Source organism: Metopolophium dirhodum, chromosome 7 (genome assembly GCF_019925205.1).
Source record: "Metopolophium dirhodum isolate CAU chromosome 7, ASM1992520v1, whole genome shotgun sequence".
NCBI lineage: Eukaryota > Metazoa > Arthropoda > Insecta > Hemiptera > Aphididae > Metopolophium > Metopolophium dirhodum.
Window position 1 is genome coordinate 21,176,542 of NC_083566.1, and position 17,382 is coordinate 21,193,923.

The following is a 17,382-nucleotide window of genomic DNA, read 5'->3' on the forward strand; positions in this document are numbered from 1 at the left end:
TAATATTAAATATAAATAAATATTTTTTAATTGTATAATTTTTTTTTATGTTTTTAAATTCTATGCCATTTTATCAACAAGGATTGTTTGTTTTGCAATGTCCAACTTTAATTCAATTTCATTTACTTCTGGTAAACTCATATCACCAATCTGAAATAAAATATGCATAATAAATTATGTTTAGGTATACATAAAATAAAATAGTATAGTTTTAAACATATACAATTTTATAAGAAGTCCTTAGGCAATCACTAATAGCCCCTTACTCGGGATACTCTTCAAAAATGTTTATCTATATATTTGTATACAAATACAAAATATTATATTGTTATCAAGTAAGATTTTCCAGTCTTTATATATTTTAATAAATATTACTTTTGAATAGTTATAAGGTTTAGATTATAAATTTTATTTTGTTGATTTCTTAATATTATGAATTTTGATAAAGAAAACACTACGTTAATATTTGTGATCTTTATATTTTAAATGAAAAACTTGTTAAAATTGAATGCTGAATTATTAATTTACTTACTTAATTAATGATTCAATTATTTTCCATTATTTAATTTTTGAAAAAAATCAAATCATTGAGAAAATGTGTTTATTTAATATAAGATAAATTGTGATTGTTTACTGTATTAAATCAAACAGAAAAGATTTTACTACAATTTAATATGTGTTACAGATGTGTCAATAACAATATTTTTATCCTTACCTTTCATTTATAAATATGGATTAACAGTTATAAAGCTAAATAAGATAATATATATTCTAGTGAAGAAATAAACTAAATATTTATGGCTAGGTACTTATTTTTTTTTAACAATGAGATAACTAGTAGTAGGCATTCGCGCGGTGAACATTAATAAACCATGATATATACCATATATTTCAGTATCTAGGTACCTACTTTTAATCTCCCCTTAATATAATTAATATATATTATTATATCAATATATTTATTGATATAATTATTATGCAACGTTTTTTTACGTTATTGCTTACCATAATTTATCCAACCACCAAAACAAACATTTTTACCCAAACATTTTTCATTATTACGCCTAATCCTATAGTGATACCACTGACACCATGCCCTTCAAATCGCCAATATCCATAAAAAATTTATCTTTCAGATTTTTTATTATTAAAATTGTTCATTTAATTGTATGCTCAGAGATAAATTAAAAAATTACTGTTATAAATTATCAAGTAAATAAAATTTCCATTCTATATTCAAGGTCCATTGAACTTGTAATCCTAAAATAAATTAACTGCAATAAACTCATTCTTCCTTATACACAATTTAAAAACTCACACTTAATGAAAAATAAATATATATATATACACGTACAAATTTAAAAAACCGTATTTACTTACGGCCAGTAACAAGTAATCTATATCCAGTGTTAGCTGGGAACGAATTTTATCATCATCAGAATTAACTTTGTAGTTTGGATCTCTAATCTTTTTCAGTTTTCTTAAGCTTTCTTCCGTTTTTTTTATTGCTTTCATTACATCATCAACATAAGCTACATATCTAATATAAAAGTTTATAGTATAAACAGACGCATTTAAATTCCTCCTTTCATTACTAGTTTAATTACTTACTGTGTTACTATATGATCTAATACTTGTTTTTTACAATTTTTATTCTGTAATGTTTTTAATGTTACCACAATTGATTTCATGTAAGCACATGGTTCATTTGGATAATCTCGATTTGTGTGTCTGAACAACCTTGGTACATCAGTTACTCTTATTACATGAGACATGGCTTCATCCGTCACAGATTGAACTTTACATTTACTTAAATCATTAATCAACGTGTTTAAATTGTCATTTACAATACTACCTGTACAAATACGGGAGCATATGAAAATACAAATCACGATTCAAATGTTTGAAACACTTACTTTTTTGTAATTCTAAAATATCAGCAGGTACCTTTGTATGTAACAATTCTTCAAACATGAAATATATATCATTTAATTTAAAATAAAATATATTTAAATCACTTTCCAAATCCTCGAGAAATTTAATACGAGTGCTAAAATTTTTTAAATCAGTCTTAGATTTGACATTAGCATCTTCTGCCCAAGTCTGATATCTAGATATTAACTGTAATATTAATTTGAAAAATCTGAAATAGTAAACCAAATTAAAATGTTTATAACCAACATTATGTTTGCTTATTCTTAAATGTATTAGTAATTTTGTAACCTGTGGCTCAATTGATGTATGAAGATATTTGGATCTAAACAAGAACACATAGAATCCCATACAGCTTTTGTAACTTTAAGTTTAAACGTTTTATCAATACATGACTCATAACTTTCGTGGTTCATAACATTTTCAGCACAAAATCCAATCTCTTGAAACCTTGAATGCAATAATTAAAATCAAATTGTAAAACTATTATAATTTATACAATGAAAAATAATTTATGAAAAAAATACTAACAAATATTTTAACCCACTATTTTCTAATTATGTATCTATCTATTTATTTATTTCAATATAATGAATAGGCTTGCGTACATATTTCAACATAAATTTGTTTGGATATTTTTGTAAACAGTAGATTCAAAGAGTTTAGCAACATGAGATAGAATAGTAATGGGTCTGAAATTTTCAATCTTTGAAAAACTTACCGATTTAAAGATAGGAGTAATAGAACTTAACTTCCACGCCAGAAAAATAACACTCGTCAAAGACCTCCTAAATAGATGAAGAATAAATGGAAGAGAAATGTCTAAAGGTGAAAAAAAATCTCCCGAGATACCATCAGAACCTATGGATTTTACTCCACTCTTTTGGTTTTATTTCTACTTGGCTCCAAAAAACAATGAAAATGATTAAATATTAATTGAACAATCGTTGCTCATTTACATTCAGTCACACATTGTATTGTTCATTTAAGCAAGAGTTTAATAATTATTGAATCTTAAAGACAATATGCATTTATATTTTAATTTATTTGGTTAAGACAAGCTTATAAAAGTAGGATTAAGAAACAAAAATAAATAGTTCCATATTAATTTAAATTTTTCATTTCTTGGGTTTTTTATAATAAAATAATTTTAAGAGCATATTTAAGCATTTTTGCATATTAATATACTAATGCATACATTTATGCATTTTTAAAGGTTTTTTATAGCATGAAGTCAATATATTATATTATATAGTCCCTAGCCCTATATATTATATTTTCGGTTCTAGAGTTCAGAGTTATAACTTTATTGGTTACTTTTACATAAGTTAATAAATAGTAAATACATAAATAAAATTTGAATTTACAAAAAATTTAGCTTTTCCATCTTTTTATATCTTCTGTATAATGGTATAATGCCAGTGCTCAAATTAAGGAGAGAGCAGGACGGAGCTCCCCTACTATTTTTATTTTTTTTTGAGTACCCCTACTATTTTCTTTTACTTGGACGGGGACAGTGGTGTATTGGTACGGGTACGCGGGTATACGCCGTATACCCATCAGAAGATTTTTGATTTTCGGCGTATACCCAATGTAAAATCTTATTTTACGGGTATACGCTTCCAAAATAACCAGAAAACCAAATAAGATTTAAAATTTATTTAATAGTTCATATAGGAAAAAAAACGTTATTCGTAGGTATTAATAAATGTATGTATTAATGAATTATTTATCAATTGAAGTAGGTATTGAATATAAGTTATATAACAATATGCGTTGTGTTTAATGTATTTTAAGACTTTAAGTTCAATTAAGTAAACCCAATATTCAATTCAAAAAATCTTTGTGGAAAATTCTATAGATTGTACCTAAAATAATAATGTTATTATTATTTTAATTTTTTTGACATTCGAGTTGATTTTGTTTTATTTTCTATTGTTACATTAGGTATACAAAAATTAATAAAATAAAGTTAAAAACTATGTACTAATTGAACTGCAATATGTATATATAATATATACGATGATATAATTTGATCGTTTAGGTTACATACATATTTTATTGGTGCGTCGTGCGTATACCCATAAATATATTTACCAATACACCACTGGACGGGGAAACTAATGTTGGAAATAATTTTCATTACACTTTATCGGTGTTTTTGAATTTTTTTATTTTTATCAAAATATGTAGTTTTTTTTAAAACAAAAACAATAATTATTTAGTATATTGAATAAACTGGTAGATTATTATTAATTTTTTTTCTACCGTAATAATGTAAGATGTAGATATTGCTATCAAAATATATTATACCTATTTGGAATTCAAAATGTATGTAAGGAAGGTGTGTGAAGGAGGGGTGGGGGACAAGGCCCCCCACAGATCTGTATTGAATAATTGTGCCCTTGGAACGCAGTTTTTAAATCATTGGATTGAGCTCCTCTACTTAATTTTTCCCAATTCGGGAACTATATAATGCAGCATTTTTTAAACAGTGTTGAACCCTAGGGTTCATGGATAAAAAAAGTTTAAGAAACACTGGTATAACGTATACTGTTAGTACTTATAAATTGTAAGTACATAAATGCTTTAAGTATAATATGTATAATGTATATTGTATATATAATATTTGTAATCATATTCAACATATATTTAAATGAGGGTATTTTTAGTTATATGTGAAAATAAGACACCAAACTAAAAAACAAAAATGTATACTATGTATAAAATTCTATTATAAAAAAAGATATATTCTGTCCCACGAGAGATCATGCTGCGGGCTGACCAAAATCGGTTTTTATGCGCGTTCCCATATGACACCCTACAGGAACTGGTTTTGACAGCAGAGTGACGTGAGGGGATGCGCAGAACCGGCATATTCTCTCATGATACAGTATATAAGAAGTTTAACTAACACCCTACCCCCCTCAAAACTTGCTGTATAAGCCATGTGAGAACTATAAAAGGCATAGAAATATGAAAGGCATCTCTCCACTTATTTTAAGCCACTTCAACCACTGGACTCTCATATATGAAAGCTTTGTAACATTTTTAGATTCAAATTTGAAGAGTGCCGAAAGAGAGAAAGAAATTATGATAGTCAGAAGGATCAAGCTTTGTATATTTTTATATTTTTATAGTTATATGATTAAATATATTTTGGCTTACCGATATTGATAATAAATTGGCAAATTCCAGCATTTTTTAAAATCAGCCCAACTTTGTACTTTATGTAATGGCTCACTTTCATGTTGTGAAACAGATAATTCAATCAAATGTTTCATGAATTCATTAAATGTTACTTTATAATTCTAAAATAGTAGTCATACTTCAGGTTATGAGATATATTTAAATTATCATTTATAATATATTTTAAGAAATCATACTTTTATGAAAATATCAGGTTCTCTGAAGTTATAGATGCATTGCAAATTCTTTTTTACTTGATCAAAGATAACAGGCCAAAAGCTTTTTGAAACAAAATTGAACTTGCAAAACTTGTCACTTCTATAAATAAATAATACATATTTAACGGATATTATCATAATTGAAATGAATAATAATATTAAACATGAAGCATACACATTATTTTGTTCTTCTGCAGCTTGAAGCAAATATTTTAAATCTACTTGAAGGAATTCATAACACTGGCTGTATAATTCTTTCAAACCATCTTTACAACTCCGTAAATAATTTTCATTGAGTATAGATTTCATTGCTGGAGTCACAACTTCAATCCTACACACATCTTCAGCATATGTTGTTCTACCCAAAGATAAATACAGTTCAAGAAAACACTTCACCGCATTTGCATTTGTTGACACTGAAGACACAAAGGCTTCATTTAATTTGTTCATTAATAAATCATTCAGCATTGTTTTTTTCTAAATGAAAAAAAAAATAAGCAAACATAAATTGAGTCATAATATCTAATATTATATGAACCGTACCGTCAGATGCACAGTTTTCAATATATCACTGCATTTTGTCATACTTGATGTAAGCTGATTATATTCAGCCACAGCTCGAGTTAAAATGATTATATTACAATCATTTTGATCCAATAATAATTCATCTAATTTTTCTAAAGATTTTTGAACTTTTATAATAGCGTGAAATGCCTGTTTATCTTTACACAATTTTTTATTTAATTGTATTTCATTATCCAAATAACATAATGTATTCTCCAAATTGTTTTTAGCTTCCTAAATAAAATTATTAACATTCTTATATTTCTAGAAATAACTCCATACACTATATACAGTATGTAATGTCATACATTAACAGAGTTACTTAACAAACTCAATTCTGGTTTTAAGGTTGCTAATTGCTGGTCAATACCAATTAAACCCCTAGATAAATGAAAATATTTGTCACAATCATCATTGAGTGAATTTATCATTTTAGTGCGTAGGTCTTTGAGAAAAATGCCCATTTCAACTCGCATGTTTTCTAATGTCATTTTATTACGATTTTCTGTTAAAAATTCATCAACAGAAAATGATTCCTAAAACAAAAATATTATGTATGAATGTTTTGTTATTATAATATAAATCTATATTCTATACCACGCGTCCTCAGAAACAAAGAACAATATAACTTTATAAATATTTTTTAATTGAGTATGAACATGAAACTAAAGAATATGAACTATTAATATTTTTAACATACATTCTATGCATACACAATATAACTCAATTTTTTTGATAAGAACTCCCAACTGTTTTATACACTATCATACTCCTATTGGTCAACATTTTTTAAGTCATTTTTAAGTAGGTACCAATTGTTATCTATATACAAAATTGACTAAATTAAAGTTATTTCAAATAAAAAAGAAATTAAAATTAAAATTGTATTAAATGTATGTACTTTTTAGTTCTAAACATAGTGATTCAGTCAAAATTCATCAATCTAACTTTTAGTTTATTATTATAGAAATTATTATTTTAATTTTATTTAAGTAATAATTAATAACTAATAGACACGTTATTAAAAAATGTTGACTGCATACAAACACTGAACACCCAGTTTTAAATTAAAGCTTATTTGAGCTCTCATTAGTCTCATTTAGTCAATTTTGGATGTAAAATACAAATTCATAATGCATCATAATGACTTTAAAGTATTAGACTAATCCAAATATGATGTTGATAATGTCCCTATTGTATATATGTCTCGATCACAAAAAATAAGTACTGTTGTGCAGGCCCAGAATCCAAAAACTATATTATATTTAAAATTATATAGTTTGGAACCTCTATTTTTAAAAACTTGAACGGTTGCAGAGTGAAAAAGACGAACTGGAAGGATTATATCTGTAATCCTATTAATACAGAAAAGATTTTTTTTTAAATACCCAAGTAAATTACAAAAGCATAATAAAATCTATACATCAATTTAGATATAATTTCCATTGCTAACAATTATTTATTTTGGACTAAGTACAGTTTACACTAATAAATATTTACATTAAAAAAAATGCTAGATATTAATAGCTAACTATTCATTATGGAAATGGAAACATGATTATTACCGGAACAATTACTTTTATTAAAATAAATAAATAAATTTATGAAATCATGTAAATCTAAGAAATATTAATTTGTATTTACTGAGTATTAAGTAGGTAATACTGATTAAAGGAATAAAAAAAATGCTTGATAATATAATAAAACTAAAAAAATGACATCAGCAAACGTCTACGACAACAACTTTTAAATATGTAATAAGTTTCTGCACATTTGTTTTTAATAATTTTTGTATTGAGCAGAAAAAAACACGTATACCTATTTTGAAAATAGAGTATCTAGTAAAATAGATTTGTACCTTTGAGAATGTCTGCATATCAAACATCGGAGAAATGTTGTCGGAGTCCATATCAAAATTTAATATTGCTTAAGGTTTTGTTTTTTAAGATTAACGTAAATTGTCAAAAATTATGCGGGTACCTATATAAGATGAATTAATCGGCTAACAATTTATAATTATAATACCTGGTAAGTGATAACACATAACATAATATCGCGATAGAAAGCTTATCAATTTTTAGGCCGACGGCACAGATTACAAGCCCTGATTAAGGGGTGGCCAAGGGGGGCCACGTATATAAAGGGCACATCATGATATAAACAACATGGTATGATCGCAAAAGTCCAGATTTGGTCCAAGTCCACGCAATTTCGTCACTTGTTTACCCGTATTATCATATTGTCAATTGTCATTAAAGCATTATTACTATACACAACTCTACGTCACGTGCTTATCGAAGTATCTGACCGTCAAAAAGTTACGATCATACCTTGTTTTTCTATCATAGGGCACATAGTCTTCTCGGTGTTGTTGAAAAATATGTTGAAAAAAGAAACAAGCTATTTGTGTCTATTTTGGAATGATATAATATTACAACATCTATTAATTTACAAAGCAAAAGCAATGATATTTTACAAGCGGTAAATTTGTTGAAGTTTAAAAAATTTTGTTTCAACATTATGAGATTTGAATAATATTTATGAACGTAGAGTTGGAGAGTTTTGCTCCCAAATAAGTAATACATTCAAAGATGAAAATAAAAAAAAATGTCTTGATGGTAACAATAAGGGTTTAACTATACTTAGTAGTTAGTGGTAATAATACATTTCGGGTTGAAACGCATTATGTAATAATTGATACATTTTGCTGAGAACTAGACAAAAGAATAAATGCATAATATAGTGTAGTAGTTGAACTATTTTTATATTTTATTCTTAACTAGACTACATGTTGAGTCTACTAATGATGTTGAGGATAATGTGTATATAAAAAGGATGTTGATGATTCAATCAAATATGAAGGTTAGTAGATTTCAAGTAGTTTAGGGATCAGTTAAAACCAACATTTGATGGAAGTGATGCACTCAAGATATTTGAAAAACACCAATGTATATTTTTTGATTATATATTATATATTTTTTTTAATCGAAATAGCAGCAAAAAAAGATTAAAATTTTGTACTACCCTTTTATTTTTCAATGTAGAATTTTTTTAATTCAATTCAGCTTTTTGTTTTATTAATTACAGATTTTTTCAACTAAATTTTTTATTATATTAGACATTTATTTTTTGCAAAAATGTAACTATTATTATTGTTATTGCTGGGATTACAAATAGCTCTTCGGGTAGCGTTGTCGATTTAGCGCGAACAATATCGGTGCCATCAACTGTTAAGCTTAGATTTGAAATACGTTCAAAAATCCTTCTAACGTAAAATTCAAAAACAGTACAAGTATTTATTATTTTTGTATAATTATATACCTAGGTATAATTGTTTTAATGAAATATTGTAATACTAAGTTCCAACCAATATGTTTTTTGCATTTCTCAAATTTATGCAACTGTTATAAACTAGCTGTTGAGATAACTGCTTAGTTTATAAGTTGCAGGTAGCAAGACCGTTGGTAGAGGATTGACAAAATAATTAGACTGGTTGAAAAGTTTAAGTTGTTTATTGAATTTCTTCTGCATAAAATACTCTAAGTCCAAATTGACAAAGTTGTTATGTTGTCTCTCGTGAAGGTGCTCGTCTGTACTATGGTGTAACACGTCTAATCTACAGTCCTTTTATAGGGCCTCCTGCTCTCCCATTCCCCCCTAGTCTATCGACTTATCTGTGGACTTCACAGGACGTTGTTCAATTAATTATCGATACATTCCCACGCCTGGTTAATCCGAGAATCGTGTTCTGTTATCGTGTTTGCCGCATATGTTATACGACATCCGTCAATATTTAGATACTGTGCATTATATATATATCTATGTATATTTCGTAAGCAATTTCTAAATATTATATTCATACATTTATGATTTATGATTAAGGCGAGGTTGTAGGACCTATTGTAATGCGAGTTCAAGATCGCATTGCCCTCTCGTTATATTCCCATAGGTTTTCTAATCGGATATATGACTTAGATTAATTTAGTCGAATTTCTATGAGCTAATATTTATCTAATCTTTATGTTGCCAAATGTAGCCGAAGGCGAAACGATCACAATAATATATCATGCGTATTATTGGGTTCGTTACACAACTTTAATTATTAGTTAGGTACTTTAACAGTTTAACCTATGACTTGAACCCAACTTCTATGGGAACATCACTGCTCAGTGCTCATATTTAATATGGGCGCATGTAAACTCTGCCAGTGAAGAAAATCAATTAACAGTTACAATTAATATAATATACCAATTATTATTATTAAACAAAAAATCATAATTTTATAATAATAATCATCCTTATTCTATAATTGTTATGTATGCGTATGTTATGCCAAAAAAAATAAAGATAATGATTATCTAAACAAATTGTAATGGCCAGTATTATGTTAAAAAATCATGATGGATAATTGTATTAATCAAAAAATATGTAGGTATGTTATATTATGACATTATATGTTATAACTTATAATATTTTGAACTGTGAACTGAAATTATGTAATAAAATTTGTAGATATTCTAACTATTAAGTCTAATAGTCCATTATTATAACTATTTATAGTGTTCTCCTACATCATATTTTTTTTTTCATTTTGTATTTTTTACTTTACTTAGTTGAGATGTATTATTTACTATTTAGTTTTACATAAGCAAAGTCTTAACACTGGCGGAGATTCCATATACTCATCTACTATATAAAGTGGAAAAAAGAATGGTCTTTCATAGGTAGTAGGTTGTTGGTAGCAAACCCTCGCCCTTCTACTGGATTTACATATAACTAGTTTGTGCCATATCTGTTACCATATGCCCTAAGGGCTAAGGGGGGAAATATTAAACATTCAATTAAAAAAAATAATAAAAATAAATAATTACTCCATATATTACAACAATTTTAAAATAAAATTTAACTTGTTAAGTTATAAAATCACTTTGGGAAATAAAGTAACTCATTAGGTAATAGGTATTCATCATTATGTAAATTAACTAATTATAACTTAACTTTAATTCTTAACTCATTGCCCAGCCTTTTCATTTGATATAAAATATAATAAATAATTAGGTTTCAGAGAACGCTATCCCCGCATGCATTGTTTCCGTCTTACAAATGTACAACATAGCAAAAACTGTAAGTGTGGGACAATTATGCGCCTTCTGTATTTATAGTAGAATTAAAATTTCACAACGTTTTATTATTTGGATAGTATAAATAAATACAAATAAAGTTCTTTCCTATGCATTGTCAAGTTTTGGTTAATTTACTATGAATATAGAGGGAGTTCATATCATATGTTTTGCAGTTTTTTACAGTTTTGCTATGTTGTATTTGTAAGACGGAGACAATGCATGCAGGTGTAACGTCCTCTTAAGTTTAAACGCAAGATACCGACGTAATTCATGGGACATAATATTTTACTTTAAATAACAATATGTGACAGAAATACAGAATGTACAATAATCTGAGACTGATCTTATATTCGGTTTAAAAAAAATATTTTTTGATTCAAAGTAATTTTTTATAAATATGTTATATGACCAGTAGAACAATTTTAAGGGGCGGCCGGATACTTAACAGGTCTCAAGAAAGGATTGTCAATGGGTTCTTCTGGTTTTGATTCAGTTTCATCACCATTGTTTATATCTTCTTCTTCTTCATTTTCATTTTCTAGTTCTTCATTTTCATCAAATTCTTCTTTTATCTGAATATCTTTTTTTAACTTAATTTTTTTAGTAGGTACTGGTATTTCAGTTTCATCGGGATCCTCATCAAATACTTGATCTTGAGGTAACAATGCTGAGAAGTATGCGGGTTGTTGTGGCTTATTGGCTATCACTATAACAAAAAACATTTACTAGGTATTAAAAGCTCTGTAATTTGTTTTTCTGTTCAGGATTGATTCTAGACTAGTTTGGCATTATTGTAGTACCTATTGGACCATAATATACTATTATACTCAGTTCAACATCTATACTTCTAGACCAGGGATGGCAATTTTTTCAAACAATACGTGCCAAAAATGATCTGATTTTTATTTTCTTGGGCGCCATTAAATTATGAAAAATATTAAATACATATTTAAATAAGAAAAAAAATGCTGGTCTTATTATTTATCATTAGAAATAAAATATAATAAGTAGGGTTTGGATTTAAAGACAAAAGCCTTCTTTTTAATAATAATAATAGAGAAATAATTTTTTTATAAAAAGTGTGTCATTTAATATGTAAGATGATGAACGTATTTTTTTTGTCTTTTTTACTTATAAATGCATTTTTACCTTTTTCAATTATAAATGCCTTTATTGTGTTTAATTTTCAATTGATTTGATAGTTTTATACACAACATACGTATTAACGGTACAAATCTATAAGATTTTCTGAAGACTGCATTGTCGTCTGTCAGTTATTTTTAATGGGTTTTATTATCGAGGATATTTATCAATATCACTAAATACTTTATCAAGTATTTGGTATGGCCATTTAAATTAACGTTTATAAAAGTACCGATACTACCAATCTATAAATTAAAATATGTTCATAATGCATAGATACTAGATTCAAAATTGTTCGTCAGTCCGCCCTGATAACTTCCGTGGACGTAGAAAGATCATTTTCTATGTACAAAAATATTTTAAGCCCAAACCTACAACGTTTTACTGAAAACAGTTTATCTAAGTGCATGGTAGTGATTTTTTTTTAGTTCAATACTAGTTAAATATACAATATACAAACTAATTAATTTTGTAGTACATTTTTTTTGTAATTGCTTTTTTATTGAGTATATTGTCTTCAAATCCAAACCCTAATAATAAGTATTTTATTTTTTTCACAGATGAAAAGTACCCACAGTACTAGACACTTAAATACAAGTGCATTGTCTCACTAATTCAATCATCTTAGTGTTGGAAATCCTCGAATTGGTATTTTTTTAACGTTGCTACTGCATTTGATAGGTTATGAGTTATGACACAAGGAGTTGCTTCTGACTTCTCAAATTAAAAATCTATACTAATTTAGTTGACACTTGCCAAGAAAGTATTCTCCCACTATTCAGGTTTAGTTGATGCTCATAATTTCTGATGTTTAAATCATCATACTGTATATTTTATAATCTATACATTTAAAATTAAAATAATAAATACAAAAATACTTACTACTTTAATAGTTTAATTAATTATATGATATAATATGTATGTATGTATGTATGTATGTATTCGTTTACCTAATGATCCACAGCTAAACAGCAATAATCAAATTCATTATTAGAATATAATTAATTACGTACACATATAATATCAAATATTATTTCATTCAGCAGTAATTCTATGAATGAATAAAAATATAATAATAAGTAACTAATAAGTAATAACAATTAATTAATAATTTTTAATGATTACACAAACATAATAGGAAACTGAGTAAATGTTATATTTTTCTTATCTGAATAACGCAGTTTTACTTATAACTTTTCTGTTTATAATATCTATAATATATTCAATATTATAATTTATAACTATTAAATTATTACCTTTATTTATAAATAAAATTTGATATTTCTGATTATAATAATTTTTTTTCTAAAATTTTGTTTTTCGAATAAAATATATTTAAAATTTTTTGGTTTAAGAAAAAAAATTAACTTAACAATAAAACTAATTATAAATGTAACAACAAATGATTGTTACATTGAAAATACGAGATATAAGTGGCAGAAGAATACTTTCTTGGCGGACGTCAACTAAACCAATACCAAAAATATAATTTTTGCTCCTATGTATCTATTAATTCTCACTATATTTATAAGACAATTACTGCTCATTTTCATACAACTAAAATACTATCTTAGCTAACCTTACAAATGACAGCTAGGAACAGGGGCAGATTCAGATTAATGGAAGGGGCGAATATCACATATTAAAAAATAAAATATGTGACTAATATAGATATATCAGTATTTATGTGTTAAAAAATAACTTAAACAGTAATGCTGTTAAATACTAACAATACTAAATACTTCAATTAATAAATACTAAACAGTAAACTTAAAAAAAATACTGATATCAAATATTAAATAAAATAAAAAACATACACAGTCATTAATTCTACACGTCATATAAAATCTTTTTGTTTCTGATGGGTACCTAGTTGGTTAGTTTTTTTTATTTTTTATAAATTAAAGATAGCCTACGGGGGGGGGGGGGGGGAGAGGGAGGCGGTCGATGAGTGAGCAATGTGTTTCTATGTGTGTAGTAACTGATCATTATTGTGTGCGAGTTACCTAAAAGCTTTATGTAATTAAAGATAAACTACGAAACTAAGATACTTGTGAATCTGTAATGTACATACGCGCAGTCACACGTCACTATATTTTGCGATCAAAAAAGTTTCAACAAAGTCCCAAAAAACGGAAGAAAAATTCAGCCAGTACCAAAAGCCTGGTTATAATTTTAACATATTTGAATTCCTTATGCTCTTTTCTGGCTTATTTAAGAATTTAATTTAATTTTTGAGTTTTTGTATTGTTTAATTAGTATAGTACTAAATAAATTTTTTTTCTTCAAAATTTACAATTACTTTAGTGTTACTAAAGAAATAATAATCGAAAAACCATTTTCTTAAATAACTTAGAAAAAAGAATAAGGAATTCAAATGTATTTCAAAATTTAATATTGAACTTCTGGAAGAATATTTTATTTTAATCCACTTATTGGTCTAAATGCACGAAAAAAGTCTCTGTTTTCAACAGCCTTAAGTAATATTATCATACTTACAAGCAAAACAATCATTTTCTTGGTTCAAAAATAAACTCTCAGTAGGGCCAGTTTTTATTAAAAACTTAATTAATGATTTTTCAAGTTCATGCTTTTGAATTGCAGATTTTTCTCTGATTGCTTCATATTCAGTTACTGGTTGTTTGTGTGTCTGCAAATAAATAATATATTGGTGTATTGCAAAAATAACTGTTTGTTGTACATTGGTACAGAACTAGTGATCTTACTGGGGTCCTTATGTATGCATGCGGATCTGGAAAAGCTGGCATATAACTTGGCATATATGATGGATGAGGCAGTCTTGTCCCCGCTTGTAGGTTACTTGTTTGGCGGGGCTGTACAGATGGTACAGGGCTAGGGAGAACAGCTCGATTTGATCTTTTGGCATAAGCTAATAGGCTGGACGCATTTTTGAACATACCCATGTCAATTAGGCCCATCATAACATCGGCACCGAGAGGCTCGAGACGCCCAGCTACTTCTGCATAACGACGGCTACTATTTCCCATTTGGGATAGCACTAAAATCAAATAAAAACATTCAAATACATTACATTAATTACAAATAACACTTACAATATTTATAATTTTTAACATAAAATATGACCATTGAAAATATACAATACTTTCAATAGAATCAGTGACAGTAGCACCAAAATTTTGATATATATTTTTTTTTATTTCAGACAAGTTTTATTCAGGTGTTTTAAATCATTCTTAACCTATATATTATTATACTAAACCTTGGAAGATATATTCTATTTAATTTTAATCACCTTCAATAATTCCCATATTGTAATAGGGAAAAATAATTCGGTAAAAAAAATCTAGTATAATAACCATAGTCTTAAATATAACTAAAATAATTTACTTGGAACTTTAAATCTTAAAAGGATGTCAGCACACCATTTGCTTTCTTTCTCTGATCTATGCGAAACATAGGTAACAAATTTATGTTCAGAGAGAGAAAGCAAATAGTGCTCTGACATCCTCTTAAAAATTAATAATTACCATAGATAAGTATTGATAATTATTTTTAAAAATATCTTGATTTATTTTATATTATATTTTTTTTATTTATTTATAAATTAATAGTTAGCTATGAATCGTATTTTATTTTAATAAGACTGAGCATTGCCCCACATTTTATAATATGATTGTATACATAATTTACTTTTATTTGTTTAATAGTCATTTAAAAAATGATCTAACTTATAATAAACTGGCTTTAAGTTTACCTATATGACTATATCAAACACAAATTATTGTCTTATAATTATTTTTAAAACTGTATGGAAATCAAGGTGGAAAAATATGTATTATTTTAACTTTATTTAGCTTCAAAAACTGTGTTTATTAGCTATAATTTTTATTTACTATTTAAATCTTTTTGGTTTCTAAATTCTAAATTAATTTATACAAGTCGATGGTTTTTAAAAATGTGAAATACATTTTAATTAAGTGTATATGAGACATTATAATAAGAGAATAATACATAATGATAATAATATACCTGATTAATAAGTTTTTGGACATTATTTTAATGTGTTCTTGTACTATATTATGTATTTCATTATTTTATATTATAGGTTTATGTACATCAGTATAAACTTAAATTATTCACTTAAGTATACTATCTATATAAATTCAAAAATAGAAGAGAAAAAATTTGTATTTTTACATGAGAAATGGTAAATGAGTATTAATACATAGTTTGTAAGTGATCTTCAGAAGCAAAACCTATTGAAACAACAATTTTGGTTGAAACTAATAAAATAAAAGTACTATGTACCTATCCACCAATTAAAAATGTAATACTCAACCATACCCTAAACGCGGTGGAAAATTTAAAAAAGCTCACTTAGTGTAGTTATGGAACCCATGTAGGTAAATAACAATGAATAGGTTTAGTAAAAGATAGGTATGATAAGAGGCTCCCAGATAAATATCGCATTAGTGACCTTTAATATGTTTGCCCTCTAGGTAGGTAACTATCATTTCAATCATAAATATGCGACTGTCAGAACAGCCAAACTGTCTAATTTAAATTAGTTAAGGCATACAGTCAGTAACCATCAAAATGTACTGACCACTAAAGAGCATTTCGACGAGGGTCTCCATGGCGCCTGGTTCTGCCGCTTGAAACCCATTTTCCATCAATATTCCGGCAACAGTGGTCTTCAAAAACTTCCTCTCCATAGTCTTATCCATTATTGACAGACACAATCGATGCGGAAGTTCAAGATTTACGACACCCCAGGCACAGAATAAAATATTTTAATAATCCAGGTTGCAGTTACGTACTTACGTCCAAAAATCCAAATATTATTTTTATTGTTATTAATATTGTTGTAGTAATATGGTCAATGGTCTTCCGATTTAGTAGTCCGTGTGCATCAATGCAGTATGCACTATGCAAGTATGCAGTTCAAACATAATATATACAGTATAATATAGACCTTATACAGTAGACAGTTAACAGTGTATTCGGTATTCGGAACAATCGGAATTGAGAGTCTTTTTAGTCTTTAGTTGCTTGCTGCAAAGTGTAAAACATGCAACGCTGTCTGTGGGCTGTACATAGATCTATGGCCTATGGGCTATGGAGCTGTAGATTGTAACTGTTTTTCAAGACAATGCTATCATTATTGCAAGTTGATAACACAGATATATAAACATACGTTGTTACCACGGACAAGGTAAGTAAGGTCTATG

At 27.1% G+C, this 17,382-nt stretch overlaps 2 protein-coding genes across 2 annotated transcripts; both read right to left on the reverse strand.

Annotated features, from left to right (window-relative positions):
* Positions 1-9: 9 nt before the first annotated feature.
* LOC132948844 (conserved oligomeric Golgi complex subunit 2) lies at positions 10-7,930 on the reverse strand. The gene is made up of 11 exons (XM_061019504.1): positions 7,762-7,930; positions 6,212-6,439; positions 5,883-6,137; positions 5,515-5,816; positions 5,319-5,439; positions 5,101-5,243; positions 2,224-2,382; positions 1,917-2,143; positions 1,612-1,855; positions 1,381-1,540; positions 10-150 (listed from the first exon to the last, which is right to left on the reverse strand). Exons 1-11 carry the CDS (start codon positions 7,810-7,812, stop codon positions 61-63), a joined length of 1,980 nt encoding a protein of 659 aa, XP_060875487.1. The 5' UTR covers positions 7,813-7,930; the 3' UTR covers positions 10-60.
* Positions 7,931-10,763: 2,833 nt separating this feature from the next.
* On the reverse strand, positions 10,764-17,281 carry LOC132949711 (transcription initiation factor TFIID subunit 8). The gene is made up of 4 exons (XM_061020728.1): positions 16,758-17,281; positions 14,896-15,188; positions 14,669-14,819; positions 10,764-11,732 (listed from the first exon to the last, which is right to left on the reverse strand). Exons 1-4 carry the CDS (start codon positions 16,876-16,878, stop codon positions 11,449-11,451), a joined length of 849 nt encoding a protein of 282 aa, XP_060876711.1. The 5' UTR covers positions 16,879-17,281; the 3' UTR covers positions 10,764-11,448.
* Between the last annotated feature and the right edge of the window lie 101 nt (positions 17,282-17,382).